The sequence below is a fragment of the Magnolia sinica genome, chromosome 3 (genome assembly GCF_029962835.1).
Source record: "Magnolia sinica isolate HGM2019 chromosome 3, MsV1, whole genome shotgun sequence".
Lineage (NCBI taxonomy): Eukaryota > Viridiplantae > Streptophyta > Magnoliopsida > Magnoliales > Magnoliaceae > Magnolia > Magnolia sinica.
Window position 1 is genome coordinate 111673690 of NC_080575.1, and position 16882 is coordinate 111690571.

The 16882-nt window shown below is 41.2% G+C and overlaps 2 protein-coding genes across 2 annotated transcripts in view; both read left to right on the plus strand.

Moving 5' to 3' along the window:
- LOC131239076 (uncharacterized) overlaps window positions 1–16882 on the plus strand; it is a 63017-nt gene that overhangs the window by 17582 nt on the left and 28553 nt on the right. The window lies entirely within an intron of this gene.
- LOC131240726 (uncharacterized) lies at window positions 1169–15469 on the plus strand. The gene is made up of 4 exons (XM_058239148.1): window positions 1169–1323; window positions 8168–8786; window positions 13124–13873; window positions 15090–15469. Exons 2-4 carry the CDS (start codon window positions 8175–8177, stop codon window positions 15192–15194), a joined length of 1467 nt encoding a protein of 488 aa, XP_058095131.1. The 5' UTR covers window positions 1169–1323; window positions 8168–8174; the 3' UTR covers window positions 15195–15469.

Genomic DNA, 16882 nt, shown 5'->3' on the forward strand with positions numbered 1-16882 from the left:
AAACTTTACTTTCCTAAATTAAACCACTCTGTACGGACATACTATTTTCAGACGAAGATACCCTTGCATTTAGTACGGTTGCATTGTCTATTCCTTAGACATATAGCTACGAATTATAACCGTAGCTAGAAGTAAGGTAGCAACCGAGGCCACGAGTCTTTCTAGTGGCTACAGGTATAATCCGTATTGAGAGGTCTACAGCATACACAGTGCAACCATGCTGAATGCAAGGGTATTTTCGTCCGAAAATAGTGTGTCCGTACCAAATTGTTTGCTTTGGGAAAGTAAAGCTCGGGAGCTGGAAAAGACAGTGGGTAAAAGGTGAGGCTTACAGTTCGAAATTTCTCGAGTTTTGAGGAGATACATGATACTCAGGTTGTGTAAGACGCTTCATATTCAGGCACTCGAAAATTACACATGTGACTAACATCGGCTCAAATTAAACCGACTAAATTGTGGAAAACGCTTGCTCCAAGTGACAGACCCAAGATAATATTTGTAACCGTCCAAGTGTCCCACCTATATGATATTCAGATGATCACATAAGTGTAAATTTTGGTTTGTGATACATGAGAAATAATTTGGACCGTTTAATTGGACTTACTTGTATTCCGGTACGCAACTCTTATGTTTAAGTAATTTGTAAGTGCCTGAGTATCATAGCTTTCTTCTCTGATTTTACAATCTCCTGATGCTGTTTCACTCTCTTGCTTTGGTACTCTCTCTTGCTTTACCGCTTTTTCTTTTATTTTTTTTGCGGAAATGTTCTAGTGCCCGCGGAGCACTATAAGTTATACTGCTCTAGTTTCACTGGGACACTTTGATAGTTCAATTGAATAATCTACATTGTTCATTTAGTCTATGACACATTTTATGGGCTGTCATGCAAAAATCACATTAATCTGATGATCCAATCATCCTTGATCCGGCCTTTTTTCATGTCCCTTCTGTTTTGTTCAAGGATGGGATGGTTGGAATTTCCTTTTTTAAAAAAAGTGACACATTAGAATCACAAAGACTCCATGTTGGGTCCTAACAAATAGATGGGTTGAATTGGACCTATTTTCTGTGAATGGTCTTCACCGTCCACATTAAAGACCATTGATCCAATAGTTAGCATAGTTAGGAAGGCTATAACTTACAGTGCTCCGAGGGCACTGGAGCATTTCTCTTTCTCCTTTTACGCTCTCTCTTTATTTCTTCCTTTCCTTCTTCCGGCTGACGACCAAAAGCTTTGTGGGATAAGAGGAATAAAATGCAAGCTACGGTGTGAAGAAGAGATTACAGTGAAGGTTAGATCTGAAGCTCAATCACCCTTGTTAGGTAATTTTATTCTTAATCCCTATCATTTTCTTTCCTAATTCAGCTTTTCCCCCTCGATTACTCAATTTTAATGCACTTTGGAAAATTAATAAATTTAGCAAGAGAAATGATCTAGTGAGCCATGTCCATGGAAGCTTTCCATGCACCTAGTTGAATTTGAGCTCGTTGGCTTTCACATCACCCATCTGGATTATCCATTAGGTCCAGGCCATGCTTTGTATTCTGCCTTGAAAAATCATACTGATTGGATGATCCAAACCGTAGAGTTAGTGGCATGATAAAAATGGATGGACATGATTGTTCGTAGAAGATATTTCCAGTCGGTAACGTTTATGGCCATCCGATTGTGGTGATTTTTGCAGAGGGGAAGAAGAGTGGAATGATCCTAATTGACGCCCGATCAAATTATGCAAATTATGAGGATGCCAACGACTTCTAATTCAATTGGGTGTACGGCAAGTTTTCCATAGAGGGGGCCCACTAGATAAACATTGGATTTGAGGCCATAGTCAGTGATTCAAACCGTTTGCATAATGGACCTTTGTGTAGATGGGGATACCCCATTACTAAAAGTCTCATAGTGTAATATTTCAACACTGATGATTTAAGTCATTTGTTTTGAATATGTACCGTCTCTTAGCCTGTCTTTTTTGGGCCTTTTCATATCGATCGTTTAGGATTTCTCTTCTTGAAGATTTTTTGGGCAGACGCATTTATATGGGTATCTCATCAGATTGAAAGTCTAGATCACTGATAAATGATTCAGATACAAGGCTAGAGCCACTATGTATTAATGCATGAGGATGGATTCTAGCTAACCTCCGAACATATGACCCGAAAAGTTCAATACCATTTGGGGTGTCAATGGGCTGGGTTGGTCCATCGAGCTTCCAGGCCCAGCTGGCTGCAGGCTGGGTTTGAGTGGGAGTATCAGGCCCAAGGGCTGGCTCCAGCTTAAAAATTACGTCCTTTTCAAAAATGGACCGGGTTTAGGCGCCCATAAGCCCAGCCCAAGGGCCGGCACTCTCAACTCCAACCGGTTGGACTATACCTCAGGTTCAACGGACTTGCATGCTTTTCATTTGGGGCGGGGATTGGGTACGACCTACCAGGACCTAGCTAGGGACGAGTGCTCCTGTCATGGGCTACGTAGGGCCCATCATGATGTATGTGTTTTATCCATGCTGTCCAGCTATTTTGAAAAATTATTTTAGGTAATGAGCCAGAAAAATGAGGCAGATATAATGCTTAATGGACGAGACCACAGGAAGCAGTGGGGATTAAATGCCTATTGCTGAAAAGCTCTTCAAGTTTTGAATCAAGCTTATATTTATGTGTTCCCTTCGTCTAGGTTTATGTGACCTTATGAGTAGATTAGATGGAAAGTAAATGTCACAGTGGGTGTTAAGAAGGTTTCAACAGTAAGGTCATTGTCACCTTTGCTTCCTCTGGTGTGGTCCACTCAAGCCTTTGATCTGCTTTCTTTTTAGGATCATATTATAAAATGATCTTTTAAAATGGATGGACAACTTAGATAAAACATGGATGTCACGGTGGGCCCCACAGATCATCTGACAGGATCATCTATCTCTAGTGGGTCCCACTGGAGAGCGGATTAGGTGAGACCCGGATCCACTGAGGTGGGTGGGACCCTGACATGGGGCTCATCGTGATGTATGTGCCCTAAATCAACACCATCTAACCATTTTGAAAGCTCATTTTAGGGCATGATCCCAAAAATGATGTTGAGTCATGTCTTATGTGGACCACACCAGAGGAAACAGTTTTGATTGAATCGCATCATTAAAAACTTCACGGATTCCACCCAAATTTTTATTTTCCATCCAAACCTGTCAATAAGGTTACAAACACCTAGATGAAGAGACCATGCAAGTATCATCTTGATCCAAAGCTTTTGTAGCCCACAAGAAGTTTTTAACGGTCAATCATCAATGTTTCCTTTAGTATAGTCCATTTGGAATTTGAAACTGCTTTATTTTTTGGATCAAGCCCTAAAATGAGTTTTCAATATGAAAGGATGGAGTGATGTAATCACATACATCATACTTGCCCTACAGTCACAGGTCCAACCCACCTTGGAGGGGATTAGGTGAGCCTGGATCCATTGAGGTGGGTGCGACCCCTTACTACAGAGCCCCACTGTGATCCATGCGACTTCATTCATGCGGTACATCCATATTGAAAGTTCATTTTAGGGCATGATCCAAAGAACCAGGCATATCCAAATATCAGGTAAACCATAATACACGAAGCGGTGGTAATTGACCGTTAAAAACTTCTAGTAGCCACGATAAGAAAGAGGAGAATAATATGCTATTATGTTTGTGAGAAATTCACCTTGTTAATCCATCATGCTGGATCATGTCTGGATATGGGCCCAAGAAATGAGGCACATTCGAAAATTAAGTGAGCCTCCGGACGGAGAAAGTGGGTAGGGAAATGCATACTTGAAATCTCTTGTGGTCCATTGTGATGTTTATATGCCATTCATACTGTTAATAGTGTCATTCCTACGGAGATGAACAGAAGAAACAATAATATTAGCCTGATCCAAAACTTTTGTGACCAAGCAAATGTTTCAAGGGTAGACGTTCATTCCTCACGATTTCCCATCGTACAGCCCCCTTGGGTCTTGGATCTTCCTCATTTTTCAGTCCATATCCTAACATTATACGAAAAAACTGATGGACGGAGTGGATTTCTCACAAATATCATGGTGGGCCCTAGCTAGCTTCCCGAGGACAGCTTTGGCTGTCAATAGGCATCTTTCTCTTCGATGCTGCTTTGAAAGAAAGCAAAGACCAGAGATTCGTGAAAAAAAAAAAAAAAAAAATCTCTGAATGCCCTTTGACGTGTATGCACGCGGCTTCCCAGAATATCTGACTGTGGATCCACTGTGATGGACGTCCCTTATATCCACGCCGTCCATTTGTTTTGAAAGCTCATTTTAGGACATCATGTCAAAACTTAAGTAGATCCGAATCTCATGTGGACCGCCCAATAGTAAAGAGTGGTAATTGAATGCCCACTATTAAATTCTTAGGGCCACCTGAATGTTTAGTTGCCATCCAACTTGTTGATTAGGCCACGCAGACCTAGACGAAGGGATTGTAGCCCCTAAAAAATTAAGGTGGTCATCTCTCAACTTCACAGATCATCTTGATTTTTTGGCACGGTGTTGATGGTCGACACGCATCACGGTGGGGCCCACACAGCTCGACCTCACGGGAGCGCATGGTACCTTTTCCCTATATATATATATATATATTGGTAAGAGTAAATGTCAAAAACACATCACAGTAAGCCACGTCAAATGCGAGGGTGCGCATCGCATAAAATTTTCTGTTTTTGACAGGGATTGCGTACGGAGCACATAGCAACCGTATCGTGTGTTGCGATCCCCGAGCGGAGCAGGTGTTACTACTCCCACCGTGTAGAGCCAACTTGATGAATTGTTTGTATAACAACGCCGTCCATCCGATTTTTCATATCATTTTAAGATTTGATGCTAAAAATTAAGCAGATCCAAATCTCAGGCGGACCACACAACTGGAAACAGTGGGAAATGACCATTAAAAGCTTTTTATGGGCCAAAAAAGTTTTTGATCAAGCTGATCTTTATGTTTTCCCTTCATCCAGGTATAGTTGACCTTTTCAACGGGTTGGATGGAAAAGAAACATTACTTAGGGCATCACCGTGGGCCCTAGGAATTTTTAACGGTGAGTGTTCAATCATCACTGTTTCCTGTGGTGTGGTCCACCTGAGATTTGGATCTGCTTAAATTTTGAGACTTCATCCTAAAATGGGCTGGAGAAATGGATGGACAGCGTGGATATACAACACATTATAAAGGTGGGCCCCACGCTAAGGGTAACACCCACTAAGGTGATCTTTGTGTTTTGTCCGTAATATCCTTCCATTTTTCCAGCTCATTTCAAGGCATAACCGAAATCTCACGTCAAACGCACCGCAGAAACGGTGGTGGTTGAACGCCCATAATTAAAACATCCTGGCCCACTACTGTTTATTTGCCATCCAACCTGTTGATGAGGTCGGACGGACTTGGATGAGGGGGAAACACAAATATCAGCTTGATTAAAACTTTTGTAGCCCCAAGAATTTTTAACGGTAGGTGTTCAATCACCACTGTTTCCTATAATATAACCCACCTAAAATTTGCTCCAAAATGAATACAAAAGTGGATGGACAGTGTGGATAAAAACCCATATCATGGTGCGGCCCACAAAGATTTACTAGCAGCACACTGTACGGTTGCTATGTGATACATATGCAATCTCACTCCGAAAACCTGGAATTTTAGGGGATGCCCACCCTCATATTTGACGGCCTTCAATTATGTGTATTTGAGGTCCGTTTAAACCATTAGATATGTAATCATGCTTTAGGCTCAAGGTAAAAAAATCAGGCTAACTTGTGATTTAGATTGGCCACATGAAGTTATAGTATGGAGGGTAGGGGTGTACACGAACCGAGCTAGCTCGGTTAGCTCACTCGACTCGACTCGAAAAAGCTCGATTTGATTCGAGCCGAGTCGAGCTGATTTTTTGAGCTCGAAAATGAGTTCAAGCTGGCCCCAGCTCGACTTGACCCGGATCGAATCTAGCTCAAATCGAACTCAGATCGAACCAATTCGGTGACTCGGTTACCTTGATATTGATGTTGCTCACCAAGTGTTTGATAAAATGACTCAACGAAGTGTGGTTGGTGGCAAGGAAGGTACGTACATGAAATAAATACCCTTTTTTCTTGGTTTTTATGTTGCTTAGAAGGCGTTTGATAAAATACATTGAAAACCATTGCTATTATTTCCTATAAAGTGGGATTTTGAAGGTATAGTCCAGGTGTTTGTGGAAATGTTGCATAGGCAAACTCAGCTTGATCTTGGGTCGAATTGATCTGAGCTGCTGACTGAACCAAGCTGAGTTGGCCAGTAAGGCTCGAGGATCGAGCTGAGCCGAATTCAAGATAAGGTCAGCTAGTGGCCAAGCCAAGTCGAGCTAAGGCTAGCTCAACTCGGTTCAACTCGATGCACACCCCTAATGGAGGGTGAGAGTTGACATATTTATACTTTTTCCAATCATGTAGTCTACCAGAATCATCAAGTTCGGCCAACCCTTACCAGGCCTAGAGCTGTAAACGAGTCGAGCTTCGTCTTGGCCATTAGCTTGAATTCGGCTTGGCTTGGTCCTCGAGCCTGACTGCCCAACTCGGCTCGGTTCGGTAGCAGCTCGGGACAGTTCGAGCCAAGTTCAAGCCCGTGCGGCATATTCTCAAACACATGGAGTGCACCTTCAGTTTCTCACGGTATGTAAAACAACAGCAGCGGTTTACATGTAATTCATCAAACACTTAGTAGGCATCATCAAAATTAGGATGCAAGGGTATTTGTTTCATATTCATACCTTCCTCGCCACTAGCCAACACTTCGCTGAGTCATTTCTTCAAACACTTTGTGAGCAACATCAATATCAAAACAAATGAGTCGCCGAACTGGTTCGATTCGAGTTAAGGTTCGATCCGAGTTGATTCGAGCTCGGACAAGCTCGAACTTGACTCGAATTTTTTTAGAGCTCCAAAAATTAGCTTGACTCAGCTCGAACTCAGTTTCAAACCGAGTCAAATCAAGCTTTTTCGAGACGATTCAAGCGAGTTAACCGAGCTAACTCGGTTCATGTACAACTCTAACCAGGCCCGTGTAAACCTCCAATGACAATGACAGTCGTCACAAATACTGCTGAAAATTTGAAATTCCCACAGCATTTTAGTGGAAAATAGTCAAAAGGATCACATCAAGACAATATTGTGATTTTTTCAAAATCTTGCCATTTTATTTTTTTTTTGAAATTTTATGGCGAAATTATCATTAACTTAACATAAGAATTCATTTTACATTTACATGTGTGCATGTCTGTTTGAAGGTTTTTACTAGTATCCCGCATTCCACGGAGTTACCCATTGTCATTCATTCATACAACTAGGAGCAAGCCGTGGTGCAAAAATCATACCAATCAGGTGATCTTAAGCTTTAGATCAATGGCATGAAAATGAATAGTCAAGATTGACTAGAGAAACAAAATAAGTCCAATAATTATCTTGAAGCGTAAATTAGACGGATCCCACTTTGTATTACTCATGATTCTAAATTAATACTACTTGATTTAATGATTCTAACTATGTGATTTGTACCTTGTAAACAATGGATGGTTATAACAAATTAGCCCCATTCAAGGATTTAGATCATCCCATCACTGAGATATTTGCACCATAGCTTGCTCCTAGTTGTATGAATGAATCAGCCAGTTAGATTCATGGTTGGTTACCCATGTGCCATTTAAAAGGTTTGCAAACATCAGCAAAACTCATATTTTAAAATTTAAGAAGATTTTATTAATTTACAGTTTTTAATTTTAAAATTGCTGAGAACGAGATTTCTCACTTTGCTCGTGACAATCTAGAAGTGTGTGGTACATCCCAGTGGGAAAGATATCCATTCTCGACGGATTACCTAATGACTACAACGATCCTATTTTTGCATATGCTTTTCTTCCCGTGGATTCCACCTTATGTTGCATTTAGGTGTCCTCCACCCTTACGAAATTGGCACATGCACCGCAATGTAAGGGTGGGTGAAACACTCCTAAACCACAGAACGCATTAAAAATGTCAACACACATTTTTAAATATATAGCTCGATCCTTCATGTACACAACAGTCTTGAGCTTCATCAGAAACTAATCAAACATTTAAAGTGATATGACTTCTTTCTTCTTCTTCTTCTTCTTTTTTTCTATTTACGTATAGTCGAAGGATGGCTATCAAGTTGAAGCTGCTAATTGACAAGGAGAAAAACCGAGTCGTGCTTGCGGAATCAGATGAGTACTTTGTTGATACCCTCTTCAGCTTCTTGACAATACCAATAGGTGCTGTAGTGCGACTCAGCAGCCGTAACTCCAATCTTGGATGCATGGATGCATTGCATGAGAGCCTAGAGAATCTCGATTCTCGGTATCTACAGACAGAGGCTGTGAAGGAGATGTTGCTCCGCCCGAGAAGTGCATGGGAAACTCAAACCAAGGATCTAGCACTAAATGTCGATACGGAGCTTACAAGGTATTACATATGTAGAGATTCATATCTCACGGGGACCCACGGTTCCAACCCCTTGATCAGTACTGTTAAAAACGTCCAATGTCGCTGTGGACGAGCGATGGCTGCAGAGGTACTTATTAAGAAGTCAAAGCCAGTTGCGGACGGAATCAATGAGGGAGTCTTTGTTAAGGAAACAATGAGGTTTATGATAGGCGATGATCTATGGGTGTGCCCCATTTCTACGGAGACCTACCTATCGCTGCTCGACAAGCTTGGTATCAGGGACTGGGCTGCTCTGGAGGAGAGGAGTGTGGATGTGGGTGCCGATGAGGTATGTTATGATGACTTTTGACCTTCTCCTTGCCACAAGTGATCACCTGGCTAATCCATGAATGATCCAGACCATCTATCAGGTGCGCACAATGTATAAATGTGCACTCAATATTCAGGCTGGACCACTCTTTAGGTGGCCTACACTGCACGAAGCAAATGGAGCGTTGAGGAAAAAGATGGCCAAGTTCCACCTCCGCCCCGCCTAATGAGTGGACCCACCTGATTCCTGGCCAAGTGCATCTACTACACAATGCTGCCTACTTAATGGATGTTGGGAACTGCAGAAGCACATAGAGCGGAATCAAGGAAAGTAATCACAATCGCACGAACAAACTCAAGTAAAGAACAATCCGAATTTTATGTGGAAAAACTCTTCCGAAAAAAAATCATGACCGGCACAAAGTGACACGTAATGCACCATGAAAGTAATGTTACAAGAGATACATGATCTTACTGATTTAAACAACTCCCGGAATCTCATTTGAATTTTATAGCTATGCCCTTGAACCCTTAAGAACATCTTAGAACGCCCTAATCATACCCTAATTATGATTACACCTGATATATATATGCTATCACATTTGGAATAGGAAACAAATCGCGCACCGTGCACCTTCGATGTTATTGACGTGCATTGAAGACCTGTAGATGACATCAAAGCCTCCTTTGATGCCATCGAATTACACCCCTAAAACTGTCTAGCAATCAACTAGGATTTTCCAAATTTTCTCGATGGGATCAAACATATTTTGATGGCATCGACATCTTCTCAATGGGATCAAGTGGTCTATCGATGACATCGACGGACTCTGTTACAAACAGATTTAAGACATTGACAACAATGGACAACTAGTAGCTCCCACATATTTTCCATATTATAGCACATGAGGATGGGTGTAACACATCTAGGGTTAACAAAACACTATTATGGTTATCCTAAACTCTAACAATCATAGATATGGCAATACACATTTTCACAACAGTTAGGACTCTGTTTTAAATGGGTTGGGTCTGTTGGACAGTTCAGTGGACTTGACTCTATTTGCTCTTGGTTTGGTTTTGGTCATGTGTGGTGTGTGTGAGCATGCAAGAATTGATTGTGCAGCTTGATTCAAACCGAACAACTTGACCTCAAGCGTCGAGATAGGAAAATACGTCAAGTGTGATCGTATATCGCAGAGACTTGAGAAGATCGATAGCACATTCAGCCACTCGCAATATGGTTATAAGATGATCAGGCGATAGTTGGAGGGTGGGGTTCTTCCTTCGAAGATGGGTTGCAACTTGCCTTCTGTACGAAATGACTTTTTAACTACGAGATTTGCCAAACACTAAGGAAATCCTCACAGTCGGTCACAGGAAACAACTACAAGATGCCTTTTTGAAAGTAGAATTGATTGTATTGGAATCGTGAATAGTCCAGTATAGGAGCATAGACTTGGATTACAGTTAAGGATTACTACTACTAGATTACCACTACTCGTAGGATAGAGCTAAGCTATGATAAGGAAAGATAATTTGATTAGTTTGTTGGATTGGTATGAGATGATTTACTTTGCTGAACTTCTTACTATTTATAGATATTTGTTACAGCTACTCTTTAGGCATTTCTCTTCTTTATTTTAATGATTATGTCAACTGAATCATTGCTACATTGGTCTTCTAGATCCTTCTGTCTTTTCGTGTCACTCTAACCATTCTTTTCCGCTTAACCGCTTTTCATCTCTTAGACTTCTTGGTCATTCCTCGTCATCAGATGGCGTGTATCATCCAGCTTAGCGCCAGCTGTGCTTCTGTGAAAGGTGCTCCAAATATCTTTGAAGATCTTTCGCATGCTATTTCTTTCTTATGCAATGACATGTGTCCATTTCTAATTGGCTATTTTAAGAATGATAAGAAATAGGGTACAACATTGGCCTGCACGTCGCTTAGCCTTTGGCAAAATTATGAAAACGATGGTGACTCATTATTCAATTCAATAAATGCAACCGCTCGACCAGGCAAAAATATCAAATTCAGCCATCTTGGTCGAACTCGGCTATCTCGGTTAAAAAACATCAAATTTGACCATCTTATTCAAAAAATATCAATGTCGGCCATCTTGGTTAAACTTTAGCATCTTGGTCGAAAAACATCAAGGTCGATCATCTTGGTTGAACTCGGCCATCTTGATCGAAAAATATCAAATTCGGTCGTGGCAATGGAGATTATTGGTCAATCTATTCCATATAAGGCTCTTGGTAGACTCAGGTAGTAGTACGGCTAAGAACTTGACTTGCCACATCTTGGACTGGTTGTAAATTAAACTTTGTTATGATCCAAATGGCATGATTCGGCCACAGGAGATAGCTCGGGACCTACCGGGTATTGTTCTCCATTGTAAGAGATATTCCTAGGGAGAGGTTGCCCTCAAATATTTCCTAATTTATAACATCAAAAATGTAATTCCTTTTTATTCCGCACTTCCTGTACTGGAGTAGGGTGCGTGTTTCGTTGTGAAAGAAGTACTAGTGGTGCTGCCTGTACAGGTGCCATATTTCTAACAAAACTAGTTTCAACAATTTGTTGAGGAACAGTTTGTTGAGGCACAATGGGCGATCTTTCGACAAAAACAACCATCATCTGATTCAAGCTCTCAGTCTGATTAGCCATCCACCAGTTGAAAGTTTAAGCCTGAATTTGAGATTGCTCATGGTTTGTACAAGACTGAATATTTTACATGTGGTGAGTGTTGTTAGAAGATACATGTTTAACCCCGACAAGTAACACTGGGAGGCAGTGAAATTGCTAATTCGATATACTCGAGGTGCGTGAGATTATGTCTTATCGTTTAAACAATCAGGGGACAAGTGAGTATGCTGCATGCATGGATTCAGATTATGCGGGCAGTGTGGATAATAAAAGATCGACTTCCGGTTACTCATTGTGCTAGTAGGTGGAGCAATCAGTTGGATGTCGAAGCTTCAATCTATGGTGACTCTTTCCACAACTGAAGTTGAGTATATGACAGTGACAAAAATGTTTAAGGAAGATGTTTGGTTGAAAGGAATGATAAATTAGCTTGGGCTTCAATGAGAGGCTGTGCCAGTCAATTGTGACAACAAAAGCACGATCAATTTGGCTAAAAACTCTATTTATCACTAACGTACTAAACATATTAATGTGCGTCATCATTTTATCTGACAAGTACTTGATAAATGAGGATTGACTCTGGAGAAGATCCACACAAGAGTGAATCCAACTGACATGATTACTAAGGTGGTTTCCACAAAGAAGTTCAAGTTCTATGCAACTTTTCTAGGCTTGGAGAAGGCTTAAATGGAGGACGCAGTATGCACGAGAAGCGACATTAAAGCTATGATGTAAGAAAAATTAAAGATGGTAATGTATAAGGAGCTATGAAAAATGAAGATTGAAGATATAGCGAAGATTGTTGTTGATGTCTCAAATCTATCAGTAACAGGGTTTGTCGATGCCATCGACAAACCACTCAATGCGATCGAGCAAATGTCGATGCCATCAATAGATACTCGATCCCATCGAGAAAATCTAAAAAATCTATGTTGGTTGTTGGACTGTTTTAGAGGTATTAGTCGATGGTATCGAACTCCGTTCGATGTCATCGACAGGTCTTCGAGAGATATCGATACCATTGAAAGTCCCATCAGAGATTTACGCAGAATTGCATAAGTGTGCTAGTTGTTTCCTATTCCGGTTGTGATAGTATATATATCATGTGTAATCTATATTATGGTAAGGTTAAGTTGTATTAGGGCTTTCTAAAACATTCATAAGAGTTCAAGGGCATAGCTAGGGTTTGAAGGAGATTTAAGGCTTACTCGAATCGGTAAAAACACAATCTCTTGTAATTACTTCTTTCATTGTGCATTATTGGTTGCTTTGGTTTTTTCCCACAAAGCTTTTTCCACATAAAATTTAGATTGTTCTTGTTTGCGCTTGTTTGTGTGATTGCGTGTAGTTTGTTTGATTTTGCTATATATGCTTCCCTGGTTCACAACAATTTCTTTCCTCAAGTTCCCTCTTGTGTGTCCCACTTGAGTTATAGATACAACTCACTTTTGGTCACATGTCCTAAAATGAGCTTGCAAAACAGAAGGTTGGGTTGGATTTCTCACAAACATCACCGTAGGCCCCTCCTAGCATCCCAGTGCAAAACAGAAGGCTGGGTTGGATTTCTCTTGTCTTTGAAGGAAGATTGAGAATTTAAGAAATTGCTTGATTGTTCAAATTCAAAATGTTTCTTAATGTTTTTGGATAATTATGCCATGTCGGCTAAGTACATATTTGATGATTACTGGTCTTATCTTGAATTAGGCTTTGCATCTGCTCAGACGATTGTTGGTCTCAAAAACACCTATGACGGACGTATTTCTGCCGAAGCCAGATGCTCTTGGGAATGCTTTTGACTCCCAAAAGTTGAGCCCCGAAGACATAGCCACAGATAAGAAAGACACTGGCAAAACGATGAGCGTGAAGCTTCTGATCAGCAAATCCATTAACAAGGTGTTGTACGCAGAGGCCACAAATGACTTTTTGGACCTTCTATTCAGCTTCCTCACCTTTCCTCTTGGATCCATAGTAAAGCTCTTGGGCCCAGGTTCTTCTATCGGATGTTTGGATAACTTGCGCAAAAGCGTGGAAGATTTGAGTGGTGGCGACGAATGTATCATATCCGAGGAATGCAGAGTCATGCTACTTGACCCCAAGCTATCGCTTCATATGGGGTGTGACAACCAGCTACTGCCGGTTGTGGAGGTGGGCCCTAAGACAATCGACATTTCTAAGTTCTGTCGTTGTGTTTTCTTTCGCAGCGACAACGGCCACTCCAAGTCAGACTGCACCGGTCTCAGGAGCCTAGTATGTCATTTCATAAATCCAAAGTTGAGAGGTGCAGCCACGGAGTGCGGAGGAGGATTTGTGAAGGGAACGAAGATGAAGTTTATAATAACGGATGGGTTGGATGTGAAGCCTCTATCCTTTATTTCACTCAATCCCATCCTTGACAGATTCAACGTGCCCATCGGGGATGTAAAGAAGCGAGTAGTAAGCGTGGGCAAGGAGGAGGTAATGTAGATTGTTCCTACATCGATTAGATTGAGAAATGCTGGGGCTAGTCATGCTAGGATTGGCTAACAGTCGGTTGGAGGTGAACAATGTGTCACAGAGGGTTCCAGGCCACTCATCAATTGGGGGCCACCATGAACGTGTCCTGGCCCAAAAATCAATGAGCTCCGTTCATCAGGTGGACCCATCCATTTTTCTCATGCGGAATGAACCACCTGACCAGAAGCCGGATCTGATTTTTGGGCTAGGATGTGTTTGCGATGGCCCCGCATGATATGTGGCCTAGATTCTCCATAGGCATTCTATGTTGACGAGCCCTTGCAACAAAAAGATATGTGGAACCCACTGTGATGTTTGTGACATCTACTCCATCCATCCATTGTCGCCCTAGCTCATGCTAGGATGTGATCCAAAACATCATGCAAAGTATGCCTCATCACAGGAACCAGTGGAGATAGGACGCCCACCAATGAAACTTTCTTGGGCCCCACCAAGCTTTTGGATAAGGCTGATATTAATGCTTTCCTTTCATCTTGGTGGGACTCACCTCATGAACTGATTGGATGGCATGCAAATAAACGGTGAACCCTAGGAAGGTTTCAACGGTGAGCGTTCCCATCCCAGTGTTTCTCCAGTTGAATTTTGAATGTGCTTCATTTTTTTATCGCACCCTAAAAAATAAAAAACTGATGGATGGAGTGGATGACACCTATGTTCAGTTTTCGTCGCACGACTTCCTGTAAGACGTGTGGCCGGAAATTCTTGTCTCATGGCTTCCCTGTACTGCATTTGCTAATGATTACTTTCAGTTTGCACAAGTTGAGCCATGGCTGGCTTATCCTGACTGTTGATAAGATGGATCTCTATGGGGATTGCACCAACACTCTTTCAGATGTGATGATCCTGTCCCTTTCACTGGTTGCCTTTGCAAACGGATGATTTTGAAAAGAAGCAGAACAATGGACCACATGTCTGCCATGAAAAATACCCTTCCCCAAAAGTTTGGTTGGTCCAGTCATCCAGTGGTCCACACATGTATGTAAAATCCAATGAGAAACAGACAACTGGTGGTCTATATTCAACTTACACGTGGAGCTCCTGATGACTGGTCCATCTTGGTTTTGTGGGATGTTTGTATATGTGCTGTGAATAGAATATAAACAGGCTAGGGAGTTGAACTCCAAGCTTACAATTGCACTTGTTTCTTTGGTCGCAGGCTCTCTCTCTACTGAAGGCCTCTTTGCGCTCCAAAACAGTTCTGAGCGATGTCTTCTGTCAGAAGAAAGTATATCAATCTAAGATCAAATTGGAACGGGAATGACAATATCAGTTAGATGGCTAGGATAGTCTTATTTTGATCCATGCCCTAATTACTATGACGTGGAGTTTATCTGTTCTCTTTCGTTGTTATACAAATTAACTTGGATTGGTAACTTACGTTTAGGTGTTTGAGGTTTGCTAGAACACATCCCTATGCATTGCAATAACATACGTAGAGACTGGCCGTTTGACTGTAAAACGGATGTTCCCAAAATTGGATTAGGCGTCTTCAAATGGACGGTGAGATGCAAGAAAGTGTTAAATGGTTGAAAATCAGGAGGGTGTTAATATTGTCTTATTAGTCTGGTATTTAAACCATGAGCCAGGAGAGTTATGTTCACACCCAGCTGATCACGGCAAGATTAATGGTCTCCAAGATGTCATGTGGCAACCATGTCATACTGGGTAAGAATAAACTTCAAAGCCAAAATGCTAGTAGCGTGTTTAACATGATAAGATCAAGATTAGAATATGAGAAAAGTTAACACTATGTAAAGCAAGAGTACCGTAAAAAATAAAAAATTAAAAAATTAAAAAATTAAAAAAAAAAAACCAAAAAACAATCCTGCAAAAAAGGATAGAGCCAAAGAAGCATCCACTAAAAAATAAAAAAATTAAAATTTAAAAAAAAAAAAAACAGGCATGTGCACTTGCATAAGAGTAGTATAAGTATCCATGACCTATTGTCCTACCGAGCAAATCACGCCTTGATTATATCATGCTTCACACCTTGATTATTTATTTATTTTTCTACTTATTTTATTTCTTTGCTAATTATACTTAACTTCAAATATAAATTAATAAAATTGGTATTCTAACATTTTGTTTTAATCTTTTCCATCCATTAAGGCCTAATCTCTTTCCTGATAATTTGCCTGATCACCTTTAACAATTGGTGGTTGGAAAGGTACTTGATGTTCACAAATTCGGTCTTAATTAGTCTATTTAATCACCTGGGATCACAAGTATTCAATTGTACTTGAGTCGAGTACGACTTTAACATGCTAATTGCACAAGTTCAACAGCACTATCCTAACTGCACAAGTTTGACTACAAGCCGCCTTAATCAATCAACACACGTGGCCATGTGTTTGATTGAACAGCTAACAAGTTAGTCGAATAAGTGGATGTTCCGCATCCACCATCAGAGATTGATTGAGTCGGTTCTACATTCGTTAAAAAGTGTCGATGGACACTGGATTGGAGACGCGCGCAGGTACATGGAAGCTCATAAGGATCAGTGTACTCTTATGCGTGGTTTGAGGGCACATCTGCCACCGCCGCACATGTGAACGAGATCCAGGGCATTACATCAGTCGTAGCCCACCGTATTCACGTATAGGTCTAAAAAGTCAGACTAGACCACACATTATGCGGGCTGTACTTGCGACCTTAACCTTCATTGTAGCTAGTCCTCCACGTTTTTCTACTGTCCGTTTCTTTTGGAGAACTGATTTTGGGCACGGAATCTCTGCAGTAGTTGGTACATCTGATGAATGGCTGGATCTTTCCCATGTGTGTACGCTACGCGGCATAGGCTGCTCGTGTCTTTCTAACCGGAAGCAGACGCCGTTTTTTATGACGCGGATTTCTTTCCAGGCTTTGGCATGAAGTTCCTACCTCGGATCCTAGGTAGGCCCACCGTAATGTTTTTGAGAAATCCATCTTGCCCATCCATTTTACGAGATT